This window comes from Acomys minous (genome assembly GCF_964271855.1).
Source record: "Acomys minous genome assembly, chromosome: 13".
Taxonomy (NCBI): Eukaryota; Metazoa; Chordata; class Mammalia; order Rodentia; family Muridae; genus Acomys; species Acomys minous.
The window spans coordinates 43,085,510-43,108,415 of record NC_140495.1 but is presented as its reverse complement, the minus strand read 5'-3'; the positions used below and the strand labels follow the sequence as shown (position 1 = coordinate 43,108,415).

The following is a 22,906-nucleotide window of genomic DNA, read 5'->3' as shown; positions in this document are numbered from 1 at the left end:
GCAAAGACTGGGTCTGGGTAGATATCTGCTTCTCCTGCCTTACCTGTTCCCTGCTACGTCTAGGACATGAAGTTCCATGGCCTGTGACATCTCTGAAGGTATGCGAGTTAGTCTGTTGTCCCGTATGCAGAACACGGTGAGGCTGCAGCACCCGCCAATCTACAGTGGGAGACAAAAGCATCTTCTCTATCCTCCATTTTGAGGATGGGGGTGGGAGGGAGGGGGTGGGGGTGGAGTGGGGAGGGGGTGGGGGGTGCGGGGGTGCGACAGGGTATTTTACCAACAGCATGAGAACGATACATAAAATATATCATATGACTTTTACATTTCATCAATGACCATATATGATTACTGTACATTATACAAAATGTTAAACGTGTTTTGAATAGAATAAGGAAAATAAAAATTACAGTTCAAAGTGGCATTCTGAAAAAAAAAAATGTTAAGTTTTCACTGCTGCTACCCAATGCAGCTGCACTGGTTAAACGTTAACTAGACTATGAAAGTCCAGGCCATATAACTTAATAATAAGGGAATTAAACAATTCTAGTTCAAAATATTAGGCTAGAGGTAAGGCTGACACCAATACACAGCTCAGGGCCTGCCCTATAACTCCAGTATTTTTGATATTCCAGAGTTAAGAAAAGGAGGGAGGAGCTTGAGAGATTATACATGAGTTGTCACTAAATACATTTTGATAGCTTTTGATTGCTCATACATTTATTTGATAAAGTCACCTTACCTTGAGGAATGCAAAACCAGTTAACATCTTAACAGGAAGCAACATTGGTAAATACACATTTGTCTCAGCCATGGTCTGTGTTAACAATGCATTAAACCAACAGCTGCATCCACACCTGAGTCTACTCATGGGTGGCTGAATTTTCAATGTGTGGTCTTCAAGACACACTAGTTCAAGACTTTTCTGAGCAAATAGGCCATGAATTTCTGAGTCAGAAAGGCTGAATGAAAGGGGAGGAAAAACAACTTGATCGTACACACAACCTTCTCCAAGACTCTATAAAGCACTGCATTCTTTTAGCCTTTGCCATCCTGAGTAGAGAAAGCTCATGAAGGGATCTATTGATGACTCTCTCTGACATGTGGAAAATTACTAGGGCCTCTCGCTAAAGGAAGACTTTTGAATCCTCAACTGTCTGAAAAAAAATGTATGCATGTGTATGTGTGTGTGTATATATATGTATGTATCTGTGTATATATACATATATACATATATGTGAATATGTAACCTGCCCTGTTCTACTTATGTGTACACTTAATATATGTATATAATACTCTAAAAGAGGAGAATGCATCTTTACAAAACTGCTACACAGTTAATTTCATGTATAATCCTTTTATTTCTTCTAAGAATATCATGATTGCCAATTAATGTATTCAGCTGCACAGTTCAAACATAACTGATGTAAACGTATTAACATTACAAAACACACAGATTGACATCTGTCTCTTGTCACACAGAGAGCACCCTAATGCACAGAAAGGCTGGGCTGTCCCTCTCGGGCCTCAGAATTCAAGCTCCCATGCAAGTAAAACTAATTTATTATTCACTGTAGTTTTACATAATTACTTCTTATAGAAATTTCTTTCTCCTTCCTGTTTTTAATATTCTTACCAATAATCCAAATTGGCTGAACATCTTTTAGCCCTTCCAGTTTTCCCAGAACCTTCTGGTCATTATGGTAAACTACTTTTACATTCCTTTCATAATTAGGGGCTAACACTCTAACAGGACAAAAAGTCTCCTGAAAATTCTCAAGGTAGCCATGCCTGTAATCCCAGGTCTCAGGAGGCAGAGGCAGAGGCAGGCCTCAGTACACACGAGGTGAGTCCAGGACAGCCAAGGCTACACAGAGAAACCCTGTCTCGAGAAAGAAAAAAAAAAGAGGGCAAAGGAAAAATTCTCAAGGTCACTTGACTGGATTACTTTGTACCTGTATACAGAGAGTTAGACTACGTGACAAGGTTAGTACTGCTCATATCTACCCACCAGCACCTACAGAAGCTCAAGGATGCTTACACAGTTTATTTCCTTGCTTAGGAAAGATTGATTCACTAAAGTTTGAAGGACAGTAGAACTCTTCTTCGTTCTAGCAAGAGTCACAGCAGTAGGGTTTTGAACTTTTGAAACTGAGAGCCCAATGCAGTGCCATGGAAGAGGTATACAGCTGCACCACACGATGGCTTAGCACTGCTTGAAAGGGAGGAAGGAAATCACTGTCTTGACCAAGATGGCCAGGAACATCATGGGAAGAGAGTAAAGCCCCATCCTTCTGAGGTCTGACACCGCGGTCTCTGAAAAGCTCAGGTGGGCCTGGCTAAGACCTCCTCGTGGGAAGCTCTCACAGCACACCGGTCCCAACCCACCCAGGAGGGGGCATCTGCATGAGAGCTGAGTGCACTGTGGGCTATGGATAAAGGTCATTTTAGAGCAGCACTCAGCTGCCATGCCCCTGGCTAACTTTGAAAAGGCAAGCTTTATTCATACCCAAAGGAGGCAAAACAGGCAGTGTTAAGTTATTCACATAATCGCCTCATGGACAGTAACTCTCAGAAGGCACATTGAGTGGACACTGCATCGTGAGTAGGAGATAGGCATCTTGCCCTGACACTGTCCAGTGCCTCAGTTCCCCATAAGATATGTGTTTGGAGACCCCGACAGCTACATACTACGTCAATATTCTCCACTTGTATCCTATGCATATTTTAAATAGTAAAAATTACTTAGTAGACCAGAAGGCCCTAAAAAAATCAGAACAATTAACACCCCCCAAGTATTTGACAAGAACAGCATAAATGTGCGCCCGAGTGTGTAAGCTATCTGCTGGGCTTATACACTCATTTTCTCTCACTTTTTCTTTCCTACACTCCACACTCTCTTGAGAGGCAGCCCGTGGAAGGCAACTGTGTCCAAGAGCCTCTTAGGCCCTGGCTTGTCAAAGTCAGCAGCCTCCGGATAGCTAGTGTTTATGTCCTCTGAAGGACAACGCCAGCACATGGCACTTGTGCCAACTATTGAAGAGGTGGCCTTGGTCACTCTTAAAGCCACGCTGTCTAAGCACGCTTTTCATATCAAAACCTACTTCCACATCAGCCAGGAAGGAATGACATACAATTCTGATTTTTTAGGGGAAAAAAAATCATTAAAAGTGCGAGCTTCAAGACAGATCAAAAAGCTAGAGTTTATTATGGATGCCGAGGTAGATGTCACGCACAGAGAAAGGGGAAACTGTGAGATTGTGCACATGTGGGTTAGAATTTAGGTTGAGCCACATATTTTACAGGTTTGGATTTTAGCCAAAATTAACAGTAAGAAATTGAATGGAAGCACACATGTAATTTGGTGCCTATCCTATCAATTGCTGCCAGATACATGCAGCGGCTATTATTTTTTCCAAGAAGTGAAAGCCACAGATGAAAATGACATGTCTAATCAACACTTGAGTATTTATGGAATTCTTGGAACTGCGCTGGCAGTGGCCATTTTTTTTTAACAGAGTTTACCTGGAAATCTTAAGATTTGCTTGACCGCATAGGCCAACACCCTTTTATATGAAAATCAGTCTGACGTGAGCTCACTATCATGTTACTTGAATTCACTCATGTGTGTTTTGATCTCTCTTTTGGTTTCATGGCAGAATTTGAAGGTTCCCTGGCGGTCACCAGGATAAAATGTCTATTATCACTTAGAAATTCTGGGAAGCAGAGTCACTATTTAAATAAGCTATTACCAGTTATGTAGGAAGCTGGTATTTTAAACCTCCCTTAAACCACTAATAGCACCTTCCAAGAATACAAGGGTTTGGATTTGGAGCCTCTGAAAACTACAGAATGTAGCAGGAAGCCTTAGTTTAGTTCTCTGTGTCTATGTTGATGCAAAATGATCCTATCTTTACCCATCTGGCCCCGAGCTAACCCAGGCAGGGCCTGGAGATCACCACGGGAGCCTCTAAAGCAGCGGTTCTCAACCTTCCTAGTGCTGTGAGCCTCTAACACAAGCCCCTCATGTCGTGGTCACCCTCCTCCACCATAAAATTATTTTCGCTGCTACTTCATAACTGTACTTTGCAGCTGCTATGACTCATAGTGTACATATCTGTGCTTTCCAATGGTCTTAAGTAACCCCCGTGGAAGAGCCAGCCAACACCCCAGAGAGGGACTGTGACCCACAGGTTGAGAAGCGTGGCTCTAAAGGGTGAGTTTTTATGGAGCAGCCTGGAGGCAACCGTCAGACCAGTGACTCAGAGAGGTGGCCTGGGTCAGCAACCATGCTGCTTTTCATCTTGGCAAATGGCTCCTGGCACATAAGAGACTGTTTTCTCTCAGTAGTGTCCTTTCAATATTGGTAGCAGAATAGAAGCCACATTTCACAGGCAAAAGGGAAAACTCACAAAGAAAACAAGACCTGGCTTGAAATACAAGGTGAGCAAAAATGACATACATAATTTTAGAATCCTTTTAGGAGCCTGTGCTATGATGTGTGTGTGTGTATGTGTGTGTGTGTGTGTGTGTGTGTGTATGCGTGTATGTATGTATGTATGTATGTATGTATGTATGTATGTGTGTATATATATGTATGTATATATATGTATGTATGTACATACGTACATATGTTCCCCACTTCATGAACAGTTTTGAAATTATATGGCTTGGGGAATTCCACATATTACTGGAGCACATATGACCTTGGGCATATATATCATCAAGACCATGTTCTAATACCATTATCTTTCTCAAGGGTTTTATTGAACCCACAATATTTTCCCCTACAGATATGTAACAGATTACTTAACAAACCATACATGTTTGATGATGCTAGTTAGTTCTACCCTCCCCCTCTCTCCTTCCCCACCCCCCTCCCAAATCACAACTATTTTTCAAGGCAGGGTTTCTCTGTGCAGCCCTGGCTGTTCTGGAACTAGTTCTGTAGATCAGGCTGGCCTCGAACTCAGAGCTCTGCCTGCCCCTGCCAAGTGCTGAGACCAAAGGGTGCGCCGCCACTATGGCCACACTATCTATCAGTTCTGATGCTGTTTTGCTTCTCTCCAAACACTAGATTAATAATCTGTTGGATGTTGGTTTATAAAGTGTCTTGTTATAGTTTCTGTTGGATGTCTTGATGCTCCAAACTGGGTTGTCTACACCGCACAAAAGTACAATAAAAGTCAGACAAGAATAAACACTTGACCTAAGAGACTGGTCCGTGATGGCTGCCTCTACATTCACTGAGGACAGTTTCCAGTCCATGTGAGCTACGTCATGTGTCTGTAGGATGGTACTTGGAAGTATGCTTGGGGCTCCTGTATAAAATCTGACATACAGTCTTGGGTGTGTCCTAGGATCAGTGGATTATATTTTAAGAATAAAGTTCCAGAAAGAGAAGACGTGTGTGTTTAAAAGTTCTTAATAATACGAGTGGCCTCTCCCATGATAGCCCTAGCAGTTTATACTTCTAAAATAATAATAATAATAATAATAATAATAACAACAACAACAACAACAACAACAATAACTTCCCTACAATATTTGTCAACATTTGGTATTTCACTTACAATCTTAAAATTCTGATAGATTAAAATGTTTTCACACTTCCATGAAAACCAGTGATGTTAATTTCCCCCACGCCTGCCTGCCCTCCCTTTCTCGTGATCTTTTGCTCAGTGACATGAACTTTCTGATAATGGTTAAGATTTTCTTCGCGTGAGATTACATGTCTTCCTACCCATAAGTTGTTTTGTTTTTGTTTTTATCCTCTTTAGATAAGAAATCTTGCAGGTAACAAGTCCAGCATAACCAGTTGTTTTGTGCTTGCATGCAGGCCGAGCTTGGTGTGCATTTGCAGGTCGGGTGGTAATCTCGTCTCTCCTAGTGTCTTGTTCTCCCACTGGCCCGGATCTCCCTAGTGAGGCTAGGCTGGCCGACCAGGAGGCCCCGGGGACGCAGCAGTCTGTTTCCCCAGTGCCGGGGTCACATGCTTAGCTTTTTAAGCAAGGGCTCCAGGGACTGAACTCAGGTCCTCGTACTTGAATGGCAGGCACTTTACTGGCTAAGCCATCTCTCTAGCTCAACTGCTTCTTGTATGATTTATTTCCTCTTTCAAACTTAGGAATGAGTTTTCAATCTTCAGATCTTAATGGTCAATTGTACTTTGTTCTATAGGTTTTATATTATACTTAGTATCAATTATCTTAGACTGCATGGGGCATCTTAGACTAAATATTAAAGTGTAAGGAAAAAAGCTGTCTAAGGAATCAATACTCTATCACAGACATTTCTGAACATCAAAATACTTATAGGAAACTAATATTTGCACACTGCCTGAATTAAAAAAAAAAACACTTATGAATGTTCTAAAAAATTCTACTTGACCAAACAGGCGTGATATAGTTGGGATACCTTTCTCAGTTTGATCCAATACAGACAAAAACTAAACAAGCAAAAATCTCCTCTGTATTCTAAACTTGGCCATGTGTTCAAGTTCTTCTGGCCGACAGGTGTTTGAAGGTGGCATCTGGCTGGGGGACACTGAAGGTGCTGCTCCTGTTCACCAGACGCACGGGCACCCGCCGGTGGCTCCCTGCCTACGCTTGCTTCCAGAGAACTCTTCCCGGTCCCCAGAAGTCCACACACTTAGGCAACAGGAAAGGGGAGTACAACACACAGGTGAGTGGCTGGGAGCTCAGCAGCATGCTATGTGCAGCCAATGGGCCAGGCCTGGCCTTTCCACCACGAGCTAGAATCATGCTGACAAAGCACAGGGCAGTGAAGGCAGATGGGGCGGCAATGGACGCCTCTCAACATTTCTGAACGACTTACAGCGTAAGTCACAGAAAAGCATTCTTTTGTGGATAATCTGAACAAACATGAAAAACACACCATGACACAACAGGCCGGGCCATGCAGTTCTTGCCATGCCCATACTGTACAATGGTGAACACACAGGGCGGTCAGCCAGTTTGAGTCTTCATGCACTTACGAAGCAAAAAGGGGAGGGTGAGATGTAACTGCAGTCAGAGCAATACTTACAAGATGACAAGTTTACCTGACTTTTCTAAAATTCCAAGCAGCTAACAATTAAGAAAACAAGAGACATTCATTGATTTCCCAATGTTCACTACAAGTAACGCCACGAAACACAAGCAGGATCCTTTACAGTAGTGGCCCAAACGGTACAATCGCCTTCCCCTCAGCCATCTGGGAAAGAAGATGGAAATCCATGCGGCTGGGGATTAAGGGATGGACAATACACAGTACCATCAACTAAGACGATGACACAAAGTAGGGAGAGCTACAGGGCCAAACCAACAGCGACTGTACAGCTATGGATTTGAGACGTAAGAACTCATTAGCTTTTGTCTAGCTTAGATATGCTACGCATGAAACATAATTCATCAAGGAAAAAGGAAGCACGCTTTTCCAAAGGGAAGATCTGACCGAGTGGATGTGGACACACACAGACGATAATCACAGGGCAGACCACACTAAATGTACACACCGGGGACTTGACACGTGCTTGGGACAACTTTGTGGCTTAGTTGTTGAGCCCTGATGAAAGAAGGAGGCAAACCATTTCTGCTGGGTACCACACTCTGTGTGTGTGTGTGTGTGTGTGTGTGTGTGTGTGTGTGTGTGTGTCACACACACTCGCTGAGTTTATCCTGGGAACTGACTGCATATAGGTATAGCAGAAGATTGCCTAGAAAGACCTCACTCCTGAAAATCAAAACGTTTCTGCTTTATCAAGAGGCTGCTGAAGGGAAAAAAAAAAAAAAAAAAAAAAAAAGGACTTGTTTTATTCACTTCTAAAACCCTACGTGCCAGGGAATAGGCAAAAACCCTACGTGCCAGGGAATAGGCAAACGTGATAGTGTGAATGCCTTAAAGCTAAGCATATCTTTGTGGTCGACTTAAGCAGACACAAAGGGGCTTTGTGCCACTCTCTAAACAGAAATGTTCCAGAGACTCATTCTTCTTAAAAAAAAAAAAAAAAAAAAAAAGATGAATCATTGTTAAAATGACAGTGGCCATTTTATAATAAAAAGATTTGCAAAGTTTTTGCCTAAAATGTGTCCCTTGAAAGAAAGAATTCATGGGAGTTCCAAAGATGCTGGGAGAATGCTGCCGCTAAATTTTAAAGTGCTCTCTTTAGCGGTTGCCTCAAACACACCCCTGTGCTGCAGTAATGTTCTAGAACACCCAGACTAACGGTCGCTAGAACACCCAGACTTTCCTTACTTAAGGTTTTGTACAACCCCCAGGATGCACGTGATGAAAAGGCCAAGCTGCATTTGAATCCCTGTGCTGCCCAGTTTTCACTGGCTAAGCCACAGCGATTAGAGATTGGGAGGGTCACTTTGGAGCTGAAGACTGACTGACCCTCATGACTTTAAAAGGCCCAGTGGGTGGAACTACACAGAAGCACCATGTGCCATTCAGGGCATTAAGGAAGAAAGGGACAAATCTCCTCCCTGTGCTGACTCTGCATCCGACCCACCCCACCCCCCCATCCACAAGTGCTATTCCATAAGGGGAAAAAAAATTAGCGCCCACACTATCAGCTGTGTGTTGGTTTACTACTCACAGCGTAGAGCCAAAATGTTTTGATTAGCAGAATCTTAGTTGTGTCCCAGTTTGGCTGAGCCGTAGATTGGAGTGTTTCTGTTGGGAGACAGTTTTGCTTAGATGTGACGGCTCATGTTGAGGGTGTGTCTTATTGTAAGTGTGCCGTGGTTTTCACCTGCCTCTTGCTTCCACTCAGGAAGGTTATCCAGCCTACTCAGAAGAGTGGGCCCTGTGAGCAGAGAAGCAAGCTGAGGGAGGGAAGTAGGAAGCCCACGCACCCTCTACGGAAGCCCTAAGAAAAGAAAGAGGTGGCCCTCAAGTTCTGGCTGGTTAGATACCAACACTGAAATTACTCCATGACAGGGTGAAAGGGTCAAAGTAGAGAGAAATGACCAAAACTGAAGCTGGCCAATGATTGTGTCAAGGACAGAGGCTTTGTATGAGGACCCAACGACACAAATCTCACCTATAGTTTATTACCTCAGCTTCTGACCAAGTTACAAGCACTGAACACAACAGCAAAGAGGCAGGCTCAGGTTTACTCTATCCAGCACAGATCTCTCGGTTCCCACTGCAAAGAAAGCCTTCCCAAAAGGGCACGAGACGGCTCCGTGCTTTATTCGCTGTGGGCTCTCTTTGGTCAGCTTCTCTGAAGAGCCCTCAGCTACTCCCCGCAATGGAAGGGGGTTGTCTCTCTTTTCACTAGTAGAGGCGCATGGTGGGGGGAGGAGGGGGGTGACGATGCAGGAGGAGGTGGGGGTGTAGACGGTGGCTTCTCGCTGGCCTTCCTCTGTAGGTGTGGCTTTGTAGAAGATTCCCATCCTAGACATTAACATGGCCTGGTCTAAACATCTGCCAAAAAATGGTTGCATGGAGACCCACTTTTATACGCACGATAATAGTTTATAAACCTCAAACCATGTGCACTCTGTGGCAAGCTCCCAAACGATCCACTTCTGTCAACAGACGCTCTCTTTATATCAAAATGTCAATCTTTTTCTTCTGTCAGTATGTCTTTCTCGACTCTCTCTCAAACATCCCTGATAAATCATTCTTGGATCCAGTCCTCCAACCAGATTCATACTCGTAACTTTAAACACACCGTGCACCTTTTAAACATTAAAACATTTTTGATCTCTGATGTGTGACAATTATTACCGTATTGTTTCTTTAGTGGCACATACCTCTTTTGGTAAAGACACTAATTTATTTCTGTCTGCATTCAAGTTGCTCAACTTCTTAAGTTTTCCAATGCTCTTAGGTAAAGTCTGTTAAAATAATATTTCTGTTATTAACTTATCACTAATTTTTTAAAAACATAGCTCAACAGAAAAACGCAATTATTTACAAGGACTTTAAGAGTATCAGCAAAGGAAAATACTTCTGAATATCAGATGTCTGTCATGGTCACTCGAGGAAATGTAATTAGGTATTCTCAATTTCTGGTGATATGATAATATGTTTGAAAGAAATTAAATTAAAGGCAAAGACAGGGAGTGTGATGTTCTTCCACTGAAGAAAGAATGTGTTTACACAATCAAGGTTTATACCTCCCCTACAAGCATACCAGACAACCACAGGTGGATGGTCGCTTTGACATATGAAAACCAGAATGATGCATAGGTCTTGTGAGGAGATCAGGGGAGCAAACAGACCCAGGTGGGCATGGAGAAAGGTGAGCAGGTCTGAAATACACAACTGAGCCCTACAGGGGCAGGCTGGGCTCACAGGCGTGCTGTGACATCTCAGTAGAATGTGGGCGTGGCCACAGTTGTACCTGTTATGGTTTCTTCTTCTTTTTTTTTTTTACATATACATTTATATTATTACACATATATACAATGAACATAGCAAGAAGAGCCATGACAAAAATCAGGACTTATATAAATGTTACATTCTTAGCATTTTGGCTATTTATAATTGACAGCCTTGAAGAAAACATCTTTTCTATCTTGCTGAGTCTAAAATTCTCAGTGTAAATCAGTATCTATCATCAAAATACATACTTTCATAATGTACCTCTCAAGTATGAACAACATACACATAGTACATGGTATATAGCATTTACAAAATATAAAACATAATACACGCTGCTTGTGTGTTACATAAGCTTATCTGTTGTTCGCCGCACCCTGGCAAGCCCTGTTATGGTTTCTATTGGCAAGCCTAAAACCACCAAGACGGGATGATCTGGGCACCTGCGACACCTGCCACCTTCCTATCTAAGGAAGGATGCTGCTGGCCCCCCTCCACGGTGAAGTTCTTGCTCTTCGGCTAATGAACAAATATTTCACTAACAACACAAGAAGACAGGAAGCAAGAGGGAAGAAATGAAGGAAGTGCAGGGTCTAAAGAGGAGTGACCAAAGGAGACAGAGAAAAGAGAGCAGAGGAGCGGCCTCTTGAAAAGGAACTATAAGACAATTACAGTAGAAGATGGACAGTGGACCTGACAGATGAAGCAAAGGGAGGGGCAGGAAGGGGGCACACAGCAGAGACTAGCACCACTGTGCGGACCCACCCTGGCCAGGTGGTGCAGACACTCTTTGCCCCTGGTAAGGTGAGGAAGCTGGTCAAAGTGTGAGTCTGGGAGCCGCCCTCAGGCCTTCTTTCTAGGGTGGAGGCGGCAGTGGTCTGGCTCAAAGAGTTTGACAACTTTCTCCAGCTCAGAAGACAGAGCAATCTAAGCATCGCCCGCCCCCCACCCCCACCCCCGGGGCTTTCCCTGGGAAGTCGCAGCTTCTCCTGGGTGCACTTAGACTCCATGGACACATGCAGCCTCCAGGCAGGCTTCACTAGGCATAGGAATAGTATGAGTTCAGTGAGGACACGTGCTCTGAGTGTGGAACCCAAACACTCGTTGCTGATGTAGCTAAAGGTGGTCTTCAGGCCACCCCTCGATACGCAGGTGGTACAGAGGATACGCCACAAATCCTCACCACAATGCAACAAATAACAACACACGCACGCGCACACACACACGCGCGCGCACACGAAGCACTCACCAGGAGACGGTTTTCTGTAAGAACTAACTCCGTGAGATTTTCACACTCCCCAATGGCTTCCGGCAACTGTGTGAGCCTGTTCTGATCCAGCTTCAAGATTGACAGCTTCTTTAGCCTCCCTACAAAAGTGCCATTTACACTCGTTAGTCATGGCTCCACGCCCAATCGCCACTTGGTTTCCTTCTATCTGCTGTACTTTTTTGTTTTAAAGAATTACTTAGCTTTCTCTTCATGCAGCTTCTCAGGCCGAAACTGTATCCTCATTTAGACAGCTAAAGGTCCCCACAGCCCTTGCTGTCAGAGGACATGCCGGCATGATCCACAGGGCGCAGTGCAGCTTGACACGTCTCACTAGTTGGACTGGCGGGGTACCTGTTTCTCCACTATCTTTATTTTTGTTAAAGCCTTTTAAATGAATCTGAGGTTTGCAATCCGGGATTTTGCCCATCTGAACTACAAGATGCCAGCTCCCATCTGCCGGGTCCTCCTATTCCAAGCAACAAAACATCCCGTCTCTACAGCACTCGATGCCACATATGGTTCCTGCATGAACATTTCTACAAAGTCAAAATCCCCATCCGCTTTTCAGCTGGTACTGACCAAAACGCAGTGTCTGTGGCCTAGCTCACTGCCGTCACCTGCTATCATTTTCATTTTGACCAAATACCAGAAAGGAAGAGGTCCTTGGCCACACTCTTCTCTACAACCGTGTGACAATCTGTGGTTAAACACAGCTCCTCACAGGCACTGGGCAGAACTGTGATGAGGCTACCCGCCCCTGTGTTTACACTCTGTCTGTCTGTTTGTCTGCCTGTCTGCCTCTCCCTCTTTCTCTCGAGTGTGTGTGGGCACATATGTGTGCATGTGCATGAATGTTTTAATTATCAGCATACACTTAAAATTAACATTTTAAACACTTGTGCAAACAAACAAACATTAATTTGTTCCTGTTTTCAAATTTTCTGAATTATTTGGCTTTCTACCTGAGAAATTCAAATAAGTGAACAACCACCAAAAAAAAAAAAAAAAAAAAAAAAAAGCACATTAACAGACAATTCTTTTTCTAACAGGATTAGCAGTGTATGTATTCAAGGAAAATATTTCAAAAACCCCTATTAAAAAAAAAACAAGTTCAGGCCCTCGTTTAATAAGATGAGAATGAGATATGATTTTCTTTCCAAGCTTAAATAACAACACTTGTTCTGTCACATTCTGAACAACTTCACACACTGCTCTAAGTTCCTTTATAAGAAAGGAAATGGCGTGGCAGTGGTGTGATGGTACAAGCCTTTAATCCAGAATCTGGAAGGCAGAGGCAGATCTCTGTAGTGAGAATTTTGTTATTTTCGTTTCTTTAAAAGAAACTACAGAGATATTATGAGAATATGTTTTTGTTCTTTTCAAAGGATGTATAAGTGCTAGGGCCCCCGAGAGGCAGGGTGGGTTCTTGGTTGTTGTTGGTTACCGTCTGTTAAGTAGATGTGTGCAAAGGAAAAACAAGAAGAAATTGGATGTCCTGACGCAAGTTATCAAACTTGCCCCAAGGGGCTCAATCTCCCTAATCAGCAGAATGTAGTCTAATGATAATGCTGTCTCCTTTCTGACCCCTGACTTTCCTCTCCATCCTTTCCTTTCCTCTCCATCCTTTTTCCTCTCTCTTATCTATTGTTAGGGGGTAAAAAGGAAAGAAGAAAAAGGGTGGAAGAAAAAAAACACATAAAGTAGCAAATTCTGGTTACAGAGCTCCATGAGTTTGAGGCCAAACTGCTCTACATAGCCAGTTCTAGGATAGCCAGAGGTACATAGTGAGACCATGTCTCAGAAAGAAAGGAAGGATGAGGGAGGAGGGCAGAGAGGAAAGGAGAGAAAGGGAGGGAGGAAGAGAGGAGGAATGAAAGGAAGACGAGAGAACCAAGAGGAAATAGCTGGATTATTTAAAAAGGAAATAACAAAGAATAGCTAAAAGATCTCTCCTAGCACATTACAAAAGTCTCAGCTCTGTCACTGTCCCCTTTAAAAGCACCTTCCCAATGTTCTAAATTCAGTGGACCAAGTCCAATGCAGACATAAATTCTAGTGATGTCTGAGTTATGCTCTCATGAACTGTGTATGAGACAACCTAGTGCCTATTCATTTGCCTTAAACATGTCTTCTTATTGTGACTAATCGTATTTATAATTATGGATAAAGCAGGCATGAATCAATGCTTGAAAGAAACAATATTATAGGTTTCGTCAAACCAGGATGAACAGAAGTTATTTGAAACTTACACTGCATTGGATTCCCTGCTTTCCATCTCTAAAAGCAAGAAACAAGGAGCCATATTCCCAGAACTGAACAGAGATGACCAAAGAATTAAGAGTGAGTTCCAAAAGCTCAAGACAACAGCAAGTGGAATTCTATGTCTGGAACAGCAGGTGGAACTCTATATGTCTAGGACAGCAGGTGGAACTCTATGTCTGGGACAGCAGGAGGAACTCTATATGTCTAGGACAGCAGGTGGAACCCTATGTCTGGGACAGCAGGAGGAACTCTATATGTCTAGGACAGCAGGAGGAACTCTATATGTCTAGGACAGCAGGAGGAACTCTATATGTCTAGGACAGCAGGTGGAACCCTATGTCTGGGACAGCAGGTGGAACTCTGTATGTCTAGGACAGCAGGAGGAACTCTATATGTCTGGGACAGCAGGAGGAACCCTATGTCTGGGACTCTCCAACACTTACCAATGCCATCAGGAATTGTTTCCAGTAAGTTCTGGGAAATGACTAAGTCTGTCAAAGATGTCAGGCCACTGATTTCTTCTGGAAGCCTTTCCAACTGGTTTTCAGAGACGTCTAAGCAGAGGAGGCTCTTCAGATTCCCTATTTCCTGTGTTAATGGCACGGAAAGCAAAACGCATGCTTGAAACCGGCATAACACAAAGGAATAGGGTTTTCCCACAATCAAACCCCAGGTCTACACAAACGGAAGCAGGGAGCGTGTAAGGGTGAGAGGACGCGGAGGAGTGCTGTGAAACGCTACCTTCTGCACTCATGAACTCTTATCAGATGTGGTTACCTGCACAAAACCAAGCTGGCCAGAATCCAAGCACAAACTGGGCAGAGGCTCACAGAGCCTCACCCCAAGTGACGATCTCTACTGGCAGCAGCAGACGGCTGCTGGGGAAAGGGACATTTTCCTTTGGGAGTGTGGCCCATAGTGGGAAGCCCCACGGGTTGCCCCACGTGCGTGTGGGCATCGCTGATTGAACTCAGTGGGTAATAAAGAGGACACGAAGCTGGGAGGGGACAAAGGGGGACAAAGGGGGCTGGAGGAAGGAAGCAGAGGGCAGGCATGATCAAAACACACTGTATATACAGGAAAGGATGGCTGTTAAGCGTCTCAGCTCCGAGGCTGGACAGATGGCTCGGTGACTAAGAACACTGGCCGTCCTTCCAGAAGATCTGGGTTCGACCCCCAGCACCCACATGGCAGTATATAACCATCCGTAACTCCAGTCCCAGGGGACCTGATGCCTTCTTCTAGTCTCCGGGGGCGCTAAACAAGTGGGGTGGACAGACATACGTGCAGCAAAACACTAAAGTGAAATACTAAAACAAGACAGAATAATTCAAGGCCTGAGTTCTACGTATGTCACTTGAGTCCATGTCCGTAAACTCTTAAGGAAATTTCTAGACTCCTTTCTCAACGAACATGATCAGCAATATGAACCACAGCCACAGAATGTGAAGGAGGCTCTGCGTTTACTACTTGATACTAGAGGCACATGAAACTTTTAAGTAAGTCTCAGGATTCATTGGAGATTCGGTTCCTTTATGGTTAGAATGCCATTATGTCACATAGTCACTTATACACATCTGCGCAGACGTCATCTCCCCTTAGTGTCACCTGGCTGGTGTTGGTTACACTCCTGATATTCCACAGTACTCTCTCCACCCACGGTTCTCTCCACCAAGGTTCTGCGCACACTGCAGCGAGATCAGCGTACTAGGCAAAGGCTACAGCAGTTACGTATCTGCTTCCCTTTCTGAGCTGCAGCTCAAACCGCAGAAGTAGTCTAGTTAGTTGTCTAATTAGTTTCTCAGCTCCGCTGGTGACATCACGGTAACCTCGGTGCGGCAACGGTGACAACTAAAGTTGTAGCTGAGTACTTCCTCCTGGTGTCAGTCAGACTTCCTGTCACTCCCACCCAGAGCTTACAGCCCCATCACCACTGGGCCAAACAGTCCAGTGGGCAGTGTGCGAACTTTTTAAAAAATGTGACCACCCATACCGTGCAAGGCATGTGAAGAACTCTCAAGATTCAAATTGTCTGTGACTGAGGAAAAAAAGGGATGTAACAAAAAGAAATGCCCGTTGTGCTGGGGAAGGGCTTTGGGGGGGGGGGGGCAAGGGATTTCTCAGTCAATCCATCTGAAACCAGACCTGCCTGTTGGACTCCGCTCACAAGGTTCACTTGGTCACTTGGTTCGTTTAGAACAGCTGACAGCAGCAGAGAAATGACTAACCACAAGGCACACCAGCGCAAACCCTGAGTGCTGTGGGGACAGGGCAGGGGAAGCTCTTAATGCTGTTTTCACATTTTAACTACCGCAGGGGAAACACACAGTCAAACTTATCCTGCAGCACGTGGGCACATCACTAAATGCGGCAGAGGTTTACACTGTCAGAAACACGGACTTTATAATGTACGGACATGCTGGGCTTGAAGTAAGCTCTACTGGGTAGCAGGGTCAGACGACAGACTTGTGCCTTCGGAGATGGTGGGCTGCGGTTTTCAATCTCCCTGTGGCGGCGCACCACGGTGAGAGCTCAAGGCTCATTTCCAAATGGGCTTTTAAAACAATGGCTTTGTGGTCCCTCTGGAAACCTCCATGGTTGCAGGGAACATGCACACTCTACTGTTGCTGCTGTACATGTTCAGAGACACACTACAGAACTCCCACTCACCTGAGGTAACTCAGACAGCTGGTTTCCATCCAGCCAGAGGTCCTTCAGATGTACGAGCGCCCCAATTGATTCTGGCTGAAACAAAAGGGACCATTACGGTTGCAAGGCCCCAGACCTCCTCCCCCCATCACAGAAGAAAGAATCATCAAGCGACCACAGCCGGGTGAGTTGTGACCTCTCTCACGTCAGTGCTCTCTGTCCCTGAAACTGCCCCAAACCTTCCCCTAGAAGACTGCATACACCTCCCTTCATGCTTGCATCTCCAGGCCTGACTCTCCCCAGACTGTTTTCCTCAACCACTGTGAAGTACACTTCCAGGGTCCTCGGCAACTCCTCAGGAACATTTGTGATCTTGAGGACAGTTTGAGAACCATGAAGCCTCTCCCATGCACACTTACCAGATTAAAGATTTCATTGTTTCCTAGATCAAGTTCTTCTAGTCTCCTTAGTTGGGTAAGAGAGCTGTTGAAACAAGCGACAACAACACGAATGCTGAGAGAAAGCTCAAGGCGCGTAGGGAGACGCTTCCCTTCCCGGGATTGGTTTCCAAAAGCATGCTTCCTTTGGATGTGGCAGGAAGGACTACACTTGCAGTCGCTCTACAAAATCCCCTTAGTTTCCCCCAGAGACTCACTCAGGAAGACACGTAAGGAGATTCTCTCTCAGTTCCAGCGAAGCCAGGTTGTAAAGACTAGAAATACAAAGAAGAAGACAGGTTAAGGAAGTGCCAAAGACATTCCTGCTCTCCCTCCACTGTCCGTGTCCCGCCCCACCCCACCCCCACCGCATGCTGCTCTTAGTAAAACCTTTCCTGTGACTCCCCACCATGAACATCTTTACCACCACCACCCAACATAATCTTTACCTCCCAGATTTCTGTACAGTGCCGTTAATAAGAGCATGGTGTTGTGACTCCAAACGCCTTATACATCAGACACATGGAAATAACTCACTAGCCAGTAAAGGCGACCACTGCCTGAACTAAGACAAAAGCCAACTATGTACCTCTCTGCTTCAGAATGTTAAAAATGAGCTGTCCTAAGAACACTGGTGCCTTTACTCTCAAGGGGCCAAGAGTCCTTCCTGTTATCAGTGAATGATCATGCCTGTTTTAAAGCAGAGTGCCTTAGTCAGACCAGATGGCTCAGGGGGTAAGGCCTCTTGCCACCAAGCCTGACAGCCTGAGTTCAACCCCCTGGATCCCGTGGTAGAAAGACAGTACCAATTCCTTCATATTATTTCCTGACTTCCACTGTGGCATGCGCCCCAGCACAGATAAATGTAATCAATTATATAGTTCTTATGTATTTTATTATATAAATATAATGCATAATATGTTATAAATATATATAGTAAAAAATCAACTAGGATGTCTCATCTACAGAAGTGCTCTGCTCCATGGCCAATAACCACCAGGGAAAATGTCCTTTAATGCGTCCAGGAAAGTGAGAGGCCCTGGCCATACAACTGACTTAATACTTGTAGCTACACTGGCACTGCTCTCATCCTTACCAAGCTCCAGAAAGGTGCTCTTTGCAGCAGACTCTCCCGCCTTTCAGACAGGAGGGAGCTGACCAGGACACTGTATGGCAGGCAGATGCTCTTCCCTGACAATGATTATCTGGGGGCACAGTTACTACCCACCAGCACAAGCCCCCACACCCTGTAGGCACCACACCAACTCTAAGTGATTTTCCTAATATTGCTTAAGCCGCACCTAGATTTGGAGGGATTTTATTTCTGAGCATACAGGAGTCAGACACTGTATCCACACTAATCTGCTTTAACCCTTCACACTCTGTCTCTCCAACAACAAACGACAAAACTAGGACCATGTGGAGTAGAAAGCTGCTTTTATAATGCCAGGAAGCATAAATATGAGTAAACATATTGATACAGATATGAGTCTGCATGTACATAAATTTGACATTTGTTTGACATTTGTTTGCTGAGATTATTTTTTAACTGTACTATGGACTGTTTAAATTCTGTATCCTGTCCATTTAAAAACAGAGAAACAGCTCAGCAGTTAAGAGCACCGGCGGCTGCTTTTCCAGGGGATATAAGTTCAGTTCCCGGCACCCACATGCGGCTCACAACAGTCAGTAGCCCTAGTCCCAGGAGAAGCCAATGTTCTCTTCCGGCACTCATGAGCACTGTGTGCACACACACATAAAAATAAAAAATTTTAAAACAATGAGAATTTCCATTTAAGAAAACAAAGCAAACAGACAAAGGTGTAAAATGTACATGATCTAAGAAAAAAAAACCAAAACCCTTGCTTTAAATGAGCCGTGATGGACTTAATCCCGATGGGTGCTTTCCCAATGGAAGGAACTACCTGGCAACTGCACGTTGTAGCTTTTTATTTTCTTTCCATCAAGTATCCATGTGGAAATACTGCCGGGGGGGGCGGGGGTGGAGGGGGTGGGAGGTGGGGGTTGAGGGTGGGGGGGGTGGGGGTAGGGGGTGTTGTGGGTATTCAAGACTGAGCTGCACAGCGCTAGTAGTTACACTTGAAAGGGAAAAGCAAAGATTTGATTTCAGAGATAGGAGGTCACATCACTCCACCAGTTTTACCAGAAAGGTGGTAAACCCCTGTCTGTGCTCGCATTCAGATTTTTCAAAATCACTGGTTGAACTGTCATTTTGTCCACTCAACAATTGCTTTCATATCTACTTTGATAAAGTGCATCTACTGACACAAGGAGGAAAGTGCCTTGATTCAGAAATTTTCACTTAATAGGCATCATCAAAAGCACTTCAAGATTTTAAAAATTGTTTAAATTTTTTAAATTATGCCTTAATTTTATCTGTGTGTGTATGAGGGCTGTGTGTCCACATGTGAGTGTGGGAGCCCAGAGAGACCGGAAGATGACATCTGATCTCCTGGAGCTGGAGTTACAGGCAGTACTGAACTGGTGCCTGACAGCGAGTGCTGGGAACAGAACTCAGGTCTTCTGCTAGAGCAAGAAGAGCAATGCGAATACTTAACCACAAGCCGCCTCTCCAGCCCCATTAAGCGCATTTTGAAAAGCTGTTATTTACAGTTTTTGGGTCTGTGTTATACCACGTTTCTGAAGCTTTGGTCTGAGCATCCCCACATGAAACACAGAAGCTCCTCTCACGCCTCTCACTGGGTCAGTCATAACTATCTTGTGAGCAACATTACGATGGCCCAGCTAGAAGACTGAGGCATCCCGCAGCAGGAAGAAGCCACGCCACAGTTCATCTTGGCGCCAGGCCGGGGAGTGCCCTCACACTGGACTGTCCAGGCATCCGGAGACATTGCCGCTTGCTGGAAGTTCCCCAGTTAAACATTAAAAAACCACTTCTCAATCTCCAATGCATACAGGAGTCTCTCTCCTACTTAACCAAACCAAGAAACACCTGGAACTTCACCAGTTTATTTTGCTGAAAGTATGATACATGGAACTCTATTCAGTGGCAAAGAAAACTGAAATTTTCAGGTAAATGGATGGAACTAGAAAATATACAGATCGACGTCACCAAGACCCAGAAAGATGGAAGACTGTATTCTCTTATATTATGGATCCTGGCTTCTAACCTACAGATGTGAGCAACCCGGAGTAAAAAGGCAAACAGGACCACGGAGGGTAGCAGGACACAGACACCACGGAGCTGGAATGAATGGGGGAGCTGGGTGTGATTTAATTGAGCAGGGAAGGGACGGCAATTCAGAGGAGAACAAAAAACACTGAAGATGCCTGAAAAGCCATAGAGGAAATTATTTTATGCTTACTTAAAGTATGTAAATACATATGTGCATACACATACATATGTGTTGTTTAAATGGCTCTGCTTGGGGTAATAATACCCCTTCAAGAACCATTGAATAACAAAACCTCAAGTGCTAGGCATGGGAAATCTTTTTCCAATTGTTGGCCGAGGGAGTCCAGTAGAGTCCTGGAACAGTATAAGATATGGCTGTTGCTCCTGGTTGCCTCCTAGTCAGTTGACACCCCGCTGCTGGAGACAGCACACACTTCAGGCACAGGACTTGGGGGAGGAGGGATCAAGCTGGAACTGACCTGAAAGCCTCGCTCACAGTATCCAAAGGGGCATCATAAGCTTTGATAGGGGAAAAGCTATCAGTACCCCTACACTGGTACAAAGCCTATACACAGCACTGGCCAGCTTGGCAAGATGCCTCCAGGGTACAGCTGTGCACTGATGTCGTAGGGGTAACCAACAGCTGTCCGAGTGGACTAAGTTATATACCATAAACCCAGCCAAACGCCCATGGCTTGTGAGGTCATAGACCCTTGAGGAGACCCTGTCACCACCACTTTCCTAAGCCAGTATAAAACAACTACACCTATAGGTAATGGTTATCTCTTATCCCTCGCCAAAGATGCTTCTTTTTGCAGCCGAGATGACTACAGAAATCCACAAGTGATCAAAATGCAGAAGGCAACAGACAGTAGGGTATCCAACCACAATTGATACACCTAAAACACAACATGGGGGAGAGGGGAAGAGAGACTGTATGAGCCAAACAGAGGACCAGGACAGCTGCTGCCAGACACTGTCTTCTCTATATGACAAGGGAGCTGCATCCATGAAATCTTAGCAGCACGGCACCAGATCTAGATCTGCACAGTGACACCACCAGTCGATATAGATGAAAGGAAATCTCAACACACACACATACACACACACACACACACACACACACCCCCAACACACACAGATAAAGAGCCATGGGCAATTAATGGCTGCTGAGAGAGGGACATATAGTTTTATCCAGGGACGAGCATCTATAAAATGTCCAATCTCCAGTGGTCAGCCCTAGGCAGGAATGCATACACACAGGAGAACTCAGCAGCCTATATTTACATATACAGGCTGTGTGTGTGTGTGTGTGAGAGAGGGGGGGGGGGGATAGAGGGAGAGGAGGGAGATAGTGAGAGGGGGAGGGAGAGAGGGAGGGAGGGAGAGGGGGAGAGAGAAAGGAGGAGGGAGAGAGGGGGAGAGAGAAGCGTGGGGGGAGGGGGGAGAGAGAAGGGGGAGGGAGAGGGGGGAAAGAGAGAGGGGGAGCTGACAAGTTGTTAATCCGAGAGGAGGTACAAGAACTTGGGGAAGAGTTGAAGAGGGAAGAAGGGGTAAAAATGATGTAAATACAGTACTTGTATGCAAAATTTTCAAAAAGTAAAATACTATCTTAAACACCTATCTATTTTTAAAACTCTCCTTAGGTGAAAGTGCATAACACAGTTATCATTCGTATCTGATATCCAGGCCAAAACATTAAAATGCCTACAAACTTGCGGTAGAGTTCCTCTCCTCAGCAAGACGCTGTCCCAACCCCACCCCCGCCAGAGCAGCTCCTGGTTTCTATTGCTTTGGAGGGGAATGTGTACAGAGAAGAGCTACATTTGGCAGCCACGACAATATCCACTGAGCTCCTTTTCCACTGTCTCACACACTGCTCAGGATGTCTGCCATACTCCTGCTGAGAGTCTCCTGAGCAGCTGGGGTTACTCCTATGCAACATCTCAGAAGCAAAGTGAGACTTGTAGCCTTACACCTACTGCTAACAGATGTATGAATAAGGGCCTTTCTGTGGTAACGGCTCTGAGCAATTAAAAATAATGATTTGGACATTATAATCAGGCTCAGCAACCTTGTGATGGAAGCCACTCTAACTCTGAAAGGCTCAAACCCTGGCCTGTTTGGTTAAGATATTTCATCACTAGATCTCAATGTCTTCTAAAATACGGTGTCTGTTATGGTAATTAGGGCTTAATATGTTTTCCTTTCAGATTAACGGGTCTAGCTTTTTTTAAAACCTTGAGACATCTCTTGCTCCTAAGCACAGTTGGGTACATTACAAGAACACGAGTCCAGTCAGCGTCTGCAGAAGGACCAAGGAAATCAGCTCCCTTGATTGAAATCTCAGGGGGCAGACCCCAGGAAAGTGAGGTGCCACGGCCATTCTGTAGCTTAGATACAGTGACTTGTGATTCATAAAACAAGGGGCAAAAAATAAAGAAAAGGCTTTGGCTAGAGTCCCCTTTCTCCTCCCTGAGCCCGTGGCTCAGTGTAATCTGGATAAGCCATTCTCAGTCTGGGGGACAGCAGGCGAATCTGAAACCACCACGGGCTTCATTCCCATTAGCATCTTGTCTTGGAATGTGCTAGAACAAAGTACAGGACCTACCAAGCCCCCGTGGAACATGATTCTCCAGACTGCTGTGGGAACAGGATCTGGGTAAAAGCAGTTAAGACACCGGTGAAGAAAACAGTGTCTTTCCTCATCTCCCAGAACCCAGCATTAACACAGTGTCTGCGCCCACTGAGGCAGCAGCTCACTTCAGGCAGCATTTCATCTCTTCCCTAAGA

General features: G+C 44.8%; 1 protein-coding gene across 3 annotated transcripts in view; it reads right to left on the bottom strand.

The window, feature by feature from the left end:
• Positions 1-22,906, bottom strand: part of LRRC1 (leucine rich repeat containing 1) — a 131,914-nt gene that overhangs the window by 13,945 nt on the left and 95,063 nt on the right. For all 3 annotated transcript variants that reach the window (XM_084752101.1, XM_084752102.1, XM_084752103.1), the window contains exons 5-11: positions 17,175-17,231; positions 16,939-17,002; positions 16,541-16,615; positions 14,314-14,458; positions 11,588-11,706; positions 9,768-9,851; positions 44-159 (exon numbers count right to left, since the gene is read on the bottom strand). In XM_084752101.1, coding sequence (XP_084608227.1) covers positions 44-159; positions 9,768-9,851; positions 11,588-11,706; positions 14,314-14,458; positions 16,541-16,615; positions 16,939-17,002; positions 17,175-17,231 — 660 coding nt within the window. The remainder of the gene's footprint in view (positions 1-43; positions 160-9,767; positions 9,852-11,587; positions 11,707-14,313; positions 14,459-16,540; positions 16,616-16,938; positions 17,003-17,174; positions 17,232-22,906) is intronic.